The sequence below is a fragment of the Phallusia mammillata genome, chromosome 6, assembly GCF_965637545.1.
Source record: "Phallusia mammillata chromosome 6, kaPhaMamm4.hap1.1, whole genome shotgun sequence".
NCBI classification, from domain to species: Eukaryota; Metazoa; Chordata; class Ascidiacea; order Phlebobranchia; family Ascidiidae; genus Phallusia; species Phallusia mammillata.
Genome location: NC_137257.1, coordinates 26,735,998 through 26,745,214, shown reverse-complemented (window position 1 = coordinate 26,745,214; position 9,217 = coordinate 26,735,998). Strand labels below are relative to the sequence as shown.

General features: G+C 36.4%; 1 protein-coding gene across 1 annotated transcript; it reads right to left on the bottom strand.

The window, feature by feature from the left end:
- Positions 1-2,065: 2,065 nt before the first annotated feature.
- LOC145234572 (uncharacterized) lies at positions 2,066-5,276 on the bottom strand. Its single transcript, XM_080099284.1, has 5 exons — positions 5,216-5,276; positions 4,429-4,547; positions 4,135-4,357; positions 3,609-3,701; positions 2,066-3,300 (listed from the first exon to the last, which is right to left on the bottom strand). Exons 1-5 carry the CDS (start codon positions 5,274-5,276, stop codon positions 2,777-2,779), a joined length of 1,020 nt encoding a protein of 339 aa, XP_079955410.1. The 3' UTR covers positions 2,066-2,776.
- Between the last annotated feature and the right edge of the window lie 3,941 nt (positions 5,277-9,217).

Below are 9,217 nucleotides of genomic sequence, written 5' to 3'. Positions count from 1 at the left end.
CTTATACAGAAGCACCAAGGCATGCCATAAAGATATTTTCGGATTTGCAGAGTCACAAAAGCCCGGTATGAATTTACATGACAAAGAAAAAGGCTTTTTATGATGACTTAACTTTCGTTGTGCTTTATCAATCGTTTCGACCTTAAACAGCAATTTGTTTGTTTTGTGACTCTGTGTAATGAAGTAGCTTTAATATCGTAAAAACAGATCAGTGTTTAGTGGTCAGATATTTTTGTCATTTAAACCTAAATTACTGTTTTTTTACCGGTTAGTGTTGCTTGATGCGTTGTGCCTGCAGTGGAAGCACAAGATCCGATACAGGGGAAATATGTAGGCGTTGCACAACTTTTGTTTAATGGTTTCGTAAGATCCAAACAATATCTTTCTCGTTTCAACCATCCACTGTTGTTACAAGTTGCATTACAAGTTGTTTCTCTCAATGCCGTTATGTTTTTATCGCAAGCTTGAGTGTTGCATGGTTCAACCTGAAAGGTATAAATTCTTGCGTTTAAATGGCTGTGCTACAAAATCAAAGAGAATCAATTCAGCTTCCAACTAACTTGTAAGGGTTTGCAGTTTTTACTAGCACATGGACGATATCGATATCGTATTCCCGGGTGGCAAGATTCATTGCATGTTGTCCACGGCGTTGTGGAGTTGTTACCTGTAAAAACGTTGGTTGGCTATTTGCTCTGAAATTGCCAGATTTAAGTTACACATTTTCAAATCTGGACGTTTCACGCCATGTGTTGCATCGACTTTTTTGAATTTGGTGTTCCATCTTATTCCGACACATTAAAGATTAAAGAAATGTATAAAACTAAACAAAACAATAAATATTCCCAGTGTGTTATTTTAGGCACTTTAATCAATACAGTTTGTTGGTACTTATCTTAATGTTTGAAACGGCTTTAAATAAACTCTTTTTTGACATCTGTCTCTGGGTCATTATAAATCAATACTTTCTTATTGTTATAAGAGTAAATGCAACTGACAAATTCCTCATACTTAAACCAAAACAGCGCAAGAGTGCAGTTTAAAGCTTTGGGCTTAAAAATTATTGCTAGAAAAACGTTACAAAGTCACATACTTTAGCTTGTTTGTTACTTACCTGCTGCCATGGAAATACTCGTTATGATGCAAATTACAGCACTTTGTATAGGAGAAGTTCTATTCGTAAGATTATTTTGCAATTGAACTTTTTAACCTTTTCTACTCTGTCATTTAAGACTTGTTAACTGTTTTTCATTTCTAACTTTTCAAATATTCCTCCTTTATCATACACAAGAATCTATTTAAGAAGTGTTGTGTGTTTAACTCTGCATCCAGGTATATGATTTACATCACTTTTGCAACCCATCAGCGGCTTATTTACTTTGTCCCCACACTACTGTAGGTCCTTCACTAATTTCCGTTTTTTGACGGATTACTTGAGTATTTTGCGCTGGTCGCTCTATGACTCACTTTCTACTGATTGCCCACACATAACCTCGTATGGCTTGCCTTAATAGCGAAACAATAATGACGTCGAAAAGCTTTTAGGAAATAGACGCTACTATACTGTGAAATGCGTGTATTGATAAGGCATAAACTGTATGACCTGCTTGTTCCTGCTAAGATCGGAGTTAAGCCCACATTCGAAATCTTATTTTATCATGCCTTACACAAATGTACTGAGTCGTCTGTATCTCATAATAACGTAACTGAAAGTAATGTGTTATATCACTATTTCCAATTTTTTGTTTGAATGAAAAGCTTAACAATGGAGTAGGTCTATCTTTCTGAAGTTGAACAGATTCCATTCAACGCAAATTTAAATTAAATGTTTTGCGATAAAACAAATGTAGACACAAACTTTAGGACGTATTTTAACTGAAAAATGAAAAATAACGTTTATTGTATCAAGACAAGACGTCAGCAATTTTTCGGAACTCAAAGGCGTGTAGTCCTGACGTGACTGATAACTGCAACACTGGTTTAAACTATAGCTGGTTTAGTAACTGCTGAACTAAAATAAAAGTTTGCGTATGCATGTATACTAAAATGAAACATGTAACGTGCGCTTCGTCAAATGTGAGACGGTTTCGAAGGCGAAGATGTAATATTTTCAAAAATTTACAAACAAGAATAAAAATTCATAAAAAAATGATATTTGCGCAAATAATACTTCATCTCTGGAGGCATTTTTTCACCGTATAATGTGATGTAGAGTCAACCAAAGCAGGTATTGTAAGTTTGTGCCTTGTGTTTTGTACCTGTAGTCTACTTTTTTTCGTCTTAGTTACTCGTAAATTGGTATGGGTATTTGACAGAGCAATTCAATTGGTCTCTATAATAATTTAAATATTGTGGTAAGGGTTTGGCGATGATGCTGTTATAGAAACAAGACCACGTTAGCTTCGAATTTGGTGCTGTCACGAACTTTCATTTGAGGTGGCTGATGTCATTGGGTTTAGTGTTAGTTCACGTTCTTCACACAAACATGCATGAGCATTTGGTTGATTGCTTTTCGTAGATCTTTTAAGTAAGCAAGTCTATAAAATGGTCAATTCCGTTTCTTTTGTGCACAATATCCTATTACAAAAGTTTGGGTTAGATATAAATCAAACACAAAAGGGTTCAAAACATGCAAATCGGGCCCCATTAAACTCCGGGACAAACATACATCACATTTCTCAGTTCCTTGGTTTGTAACATAAATATTCTTCAAGTTTCGGGGCTACTATTTTAGATTAGCCTAAACTGTTTATACACAGCCTATTCTCCCGAGTTCAATTTACTCTGTTATATCGTATGCCACAGCCACAGTTGGGTGTTGGAGTCGATTGTACTCAGACTCATTTCCATCTTCTCCATCCGTCTCAAGTGACGAATATGCAGTCACTTGTCCAGCCATGATCTCGTATTCATTCTCGTCACTGACTTGTCCCGAGTTCTCAGCAGGGTAGTTCCTCTCGTCTATCTCATTGTAAGCTGCCTCACTGGTGAAAGTTGGGGGCGACGGTGGCAAAGTTTGGTTGAAATGATCAGTTGTGTCATATTCCTGTGCCTTTACTGAGCTTTTCCCGTGGAGTTCGTTGTAAGCATCTTCATTTTTCTCCTTCCTAATGATCCTGGGCTTTTTCGGCCTTGCGTATAAATCCTGCTCATTATGTTGTGTTGTGTTTGTTACTGGTGGTTGAGTTGTGAATGTTGTTATCTCTGTGGCTTGACATGTTTCCCCATAAGCTTCTTCTATCATTGCAGGTTCTTCTTCGCGGTTTAAAGTTTTCAAATTTGTCTCGTTTTCATATTGTTTATCTGCATTAAAAGTGACAGCTCTGGCATTATTACTCAGGGTTTGTTGTACGTTAGTGCCTAATGGGTCTGTAAAAGGTTTTCTAACATTACGCCAAAAAACATTTTAGACTTTAAACTGTTTACATTGATGTCCTTTTGTAACAATTCAGCTCAAAGTTACACCGAGACAAAAAAACAGGTTGAGAAACTCTGTACTATTGCATAATTATGTTCTTTTCGTAGCAGATATTACAGCTTCTTTATTCAGACTTATTGTTTTTGTGCTAAACGCGAGCCATGCCCAAAGGATTAAAAAAACATCTAATTACCTTCTTTTGGCGACTCTTTGCTTTGTTTTCTGAAAGCAAAATGAATGTTTGCCCTGAGCATTTCAGCATGAAACATTTGTCGCTCTATCTCACCTTTTGTAACAGACACAAGCCACTATAACAGCGATAAGCAATACAACGAAAGCTGCTGAAGCTCCAACAGCTGTCCACGTGGTCATACGGCCATCGTTATCCGGTCCGGCTGTTGTAGTAACTAAACGTAAACAAAACAAACGTATAAACGAATCGTGTCATTTGGTTGATATCCCTAAGACGTTCATAGCGATGGGAAAGCATTTAAGTCGTTAAGCTCAGCAAAGGATAAAGTCTACAATTTATGGGTGAATATTATACTTAGTCAGTATAACCTAACAAACAAAATGCTACGGTTTTTGCAAACGTCATGGGATCACAAGTAAGAAATATTTAAAAACATAGTAAGTTTGTAATTATAAGTAAATCAAGAAAATGGTAATTAAGCCCCAAAAAAACATTTTTTTATTGCAACCGATATTATATTTCTTACTAATATCGGTTGTTGCTGTTTGTGTTGAAACCGAAGTGACGTTGCAAGACTCAGTACATTTGTAATATGTCGCCTGGTCGCAACTTCCGTTTAACGGCTTCGTAGGATCCAAACAATATCTTTCTCGTATAAACCATCCAGTGCTGTCACAAGTTGCATTGCAAGTTGTGTCTCTGAATGCTGTGTTGGTGAGTAGACAAGCATTTGTATTGCATGGTTCACTCTACAAGGGACATAATTTGTTTTGTTATATTTCAACACAACCGAAAAAAATCAATTCAGGGTGAAACTAACTTGTATGATCTGGCAGCTTCTATCCGAACGAGCACAAGTACGACTTCGAATTCGTGTTCCGTGGTAACAAGATTCACTGCATGTCCCCCATGTTGTCCACTCTGTTGTAACGTTGTTGCCTGTTTGTGATAAAAGGATACAAACACTGTCAGGTGATATTTTCACACAATTATGCGAGCAACGTTTATGATCGTACGTTTTTGCCTATTCACATAACTACCAAGAAGCCCTGTTTGGGCCAATAGTTTTATCTAAATGGTTCGAGGCGTCGGATCCTAAAGTCCTTTTTGACGGGTAATGTTACATTGGGTAACAACATAAAAATGTTAAGATAAAATATGTAAAGATGGAGACAACAGTCACAAATAATAACAGACTAAAACTTTGCTATGTCTTTTGACTCTGTTCGCGGTAAGTCTAATTCAAACTTATGTTAGCAGGTTTTTTTCAACTCTTGACGGTGCTTTAAGGTTTAATTAACACTGTTTAATGTTTTCAGATACGGATGATACCTATTACCTAAGTGGAAAGTATATCTAAACATAAAAAAACGATGGATGACTTCAAAATTGTTGTTTAGTCTGTCATGAACAGGTTTATGTTATTTTGACACAATTTTAGAACACTTTATACTTTATGTTGCAGTTATTATCAACTAGCGTTTATTTATTAAATGTTTATTTTGTTGTGTTTTACTTTGATACCACAAACCAAAGTATCCTGATGCATTATCGTAACTACAGTTTTGCTGTCCATGTGCTTAAACCAACTACGCTATTTCTCTCACCTTCAATTAAAGAGATCAACGCCAAAATGTAGACAATCATTGCGAGTTGCCTAGCAACCATCCTTTCAACCAATGCCGTTGTTCCAATTCCAAAACTTTGACTAAAATCGCTAATCGATTGTGCAACTTGTTGACCTGAAGTCTTGTTCCCAACACAACAGTTACACCTGTTTGTCTCCTTAAGTAAAGTTGTAAATGTTGAACAACCATTTGGGCTTCATTGCAATCAGGTGTTGACTCATACATTATGACGCGTTCTTAACCCGTCGCGTGTATCCCTTTAATCACTACTTGTGACATCACGTTAATTATCCAATGTGACGTCACATGGCAGGGTGTCTATGACGTCATCACTTGTAACACGTAAAGTAGTTGGACGGATTGAGGTTAAAAAAAGATTTCTAACATTGGAACTTAAAATTTAAAAAATCGTACTAGCATCACTCTCGTTAAAATACCGCGAACTTGTTTCAACGTCTTCATCATCAATGTGCAAAATACACTGAGGCCACGTGAGGGTTACGATGACGTGTAGCACTTTAAATTCACGGTGATCAATGTATTTTAACTTATTTGAACCACAGTTTTACAGAAAGTCGCAATGTGATGCGGGTCGGCTTGTCATCTTACTGTACTAACCCGTGTCGTGGGGGTTTTAAGAATATTGAAAATAATTTATTACTGATGACGATGCGAACATTTGTTAAAATCTTTCGAAATGAAGCGTTGCGCATTTTCGTTCTTTTATGCCATTATTTGTTCATAACATTTAGGAAAACGGTTGTGGATTGTTTTTTATAATGTTTTAAACTTGCTTAACATCGACAATACTGGGTTATTAAGTTGTAGCTGCTCAAATGTAAGTTAGTCTTTTCTTATTTGTGTCAGATTTTGCAGTTAAGTGAACAAACTTTTGAAAATAAGTTGTTTATGTTTGTCCGGTCGACTTTCAGGCAAAAACTGTTTTAAACTTCCTGTATCGTCTTTGTCGCCATTTCAGTGCGCAGAGCGTGTCCGCTTGATATTGTTTAGTAACGATCCTGTTGTTTTATCCTTAACATTTGAATGTTTCGATTGGTTTCCTTGTATGGTTTGGTGTTATCTATTCCACTTTGCACGGTTGCTTCAACCTGAAATAGTCACCATCTATTTGTGTGCGTCTGGGATCGCGTCTTTCGATAAACGTCATTTCCTTATGACTGTTCATTTAGCCAAAAGATTGTTGTAGCAAGCGGTTTATACTTGGTGTGTTGCGGTCCTTTATATCAACTGTAGGATGCCTTTATTGACATGCACAAAGGGGAATTACCGAACCAGTTTAACTTTGTTAAATCCGTTTTTTTTTTTCAAGCAGAGTGGATTCGCGTTGAAGTGATTTTGCCAAATAAACTGACTTCTCACCTGAATTAAATAAACAAACTTCTACTGCAAAGCATTTCTAACAAAGTTGCAGCGAATGCATTTTCTGGTTTCCTTTATGTCTGTACGTGAGATACATAAGACCAGATAGTGTTATTTCAATTCCTAACCCTCACCCTGAATAGCTCTTAACGCCAACGCTTTCAAAAGTTTCCAAAATTATGATTTTCGCGTAGGTTATATTTCTGTCCATTGAAACTGCTTACTACGGTTTCAGAGTCCGATCGTTGAGTCAATATTTTTCCTGGCAAAGAGCACCTTAAAACAGAGTTAGGAATGTAACATTTAATTTTTTTCAAAAATTCAAGACGTTGAACGAGTAATAATTTGCGGGAAACCGGGCCGCGTGTTGGTAAAACCCGAAGACGATTTCATGCTTAAAGGCTGCCTGGCTCCAGACGTACTTTAGTATGCTAACTTCTCCAATCATATGAATAAGTGCGGTTGTGCAGTAAAATACTTTATTATTGCATGTAAATTATCGTGTAGCAAATAGTTGCGCACAAATACAATAGGAACAATAACTTTGAACTCGCGTTATTTGAGATTATATGACAAAACAAAAACTTATTGGTAATATCAACAAAGTTCATGAAAAACCAACAGCTAACGGTTTAGTTCAACATAATCATCTTTGCTGTATGACATAATTCCCAGCTTGACTTGTTGTTTATTTGTCATCGGAACTTCATATGTGGACTTGCTTCCCATTGGTTGTTTGTCTTCATTCTTGCTTCTGATTGGTCGGTTTTGATCATCGTTGCTTCTGATTGGCTGCTTGTTTGCTAAAGAACTAAAATCTTCGTACTCGGGCGATTCCACACGAACTTTGTATAAACAGTAATTTAAATTCTTTCATTAGTGTAAAATTTTAAAACCTCACCTGCATTTGAAACTTGGTTTGTATTTTCGTTTCTCTCAGAAGCTTGATTGAATTGCTGTTTCCTACAATAATTATGTATACCCTTTTATTCGTTTAAATGACCATTTAGTTTATAACATACCTTTTATAAATCACGAGCCCAAGGTTTAAGAGTAGAACAACAAACAACAAAGCCCACCCAGTAACCGCGATGGCAATCCATTGATTATATTGACTTGGCAAATCTGTCAATCAAATGCACAACACATTTAGTTTAAAGGTTCGTTGTTGCAACACAAAACATGGGAGTCCAGTGTAATAAAGGTCACTAGTGATTCTGACGAAATATGTATATTTCACTTATCAAGGTTCTTACAGCAAACAAAGGGATTCAATTTTACATTGATCTAAACGGTGCTTGTTATGTGTTCTGTAGTTTTTTACAGAAATAACAATGACGTCTACAGCATTGCAATAGTTTCATGCTACTAATTATTACCCTTCAATAATACCTTTTGTTGACTGCTGGTTTGTCGGAATTGTGACAGAAGAATTTGCTTGTTGGGTTGATTGCGTTGAACCTGAACTGGAAGCACAAGATCCGTTACAGGGAAAATGTGTCGTTTGGTCACAACTTCCATTTAATGGCTTCGTAGGATCCAAACAATATCTTGTTCGTTTCAACCATCCAGTGTTGTTACAAGTTGCATTGCAAGCTGTGTCCTTAACTGTCAAGTTCATTCTATTGCAAGCGTTTGTGTTGCATAGTTCAGTCTAAAAGACGCAATTTGTTTAATTTTTACCAGAGTCAATCTGTGTGAAGACTTACTTGTGAGCTTGTGCAGATTTTATCTGATCTATTGCAGATACGAATTCGAAATCGTGTTCCCTGGAAACAAGATACACTGCATGAAGACCATGTTATCCACTCTGTTGTGACGTTGTTACCTGTTTGTAAAGTGATAAAAACATTGCCAAGTGATATTTAATTAGGCAAGAAACGTTTTTCATCGTTTATTTTTGCCCAATTTACAAAACTACTGAGATGCCCTGTTTGGGCTAATGGTTTTATCTGATTGGTTCGAGCCGTCGGAACCTGAAGTACGCGTATTGTCACAATGGGTCACAACTTACACGATACAAAATTGTAAACAGGTTATAAACTATGTGTAATGTTTATTGTAAGTCAGGAGTTGGCAGAGACTCAATAGGAGAGATGTAGACATCATTCGCATATAGTAACAGATTGAAAACTTTTGCCGTGTATTTTAACTGCGTTATAGCAGTAGGTATAATTCAAACTTACTGCCGGCAAGTATATATATATAGATTAAAAGACGGTGGATGACTTCAGACTTGTTTAATTTGTCAAGGGAACAGGTTTATGTTATTTGGGCACAATTTCAAACACATTATGGTTTGTGTTGTAATCTTTATCAACTTGCGTTTATTTATTAAATGTTTATTTTGTTTTGTTTTACTTACATTTTGGTGCGTTATCGTAACTACAGTTTTGCTGTTCATGTGCCTAAACCGAATATTTTATTGTTTTACCTTCTATTAACGAGATCAACGCCAAAATGCAGATTATTGCTGCGAGTTGCCTAGCAACCATCCTTCCAACCAATGCCGTTGCTCAAAATTCGAAACTTTGACAAAAATCACTGTTCGATTGCGCAACTTGTTGACCTGAGGTTTTTCACAACACACCAGTTACACCT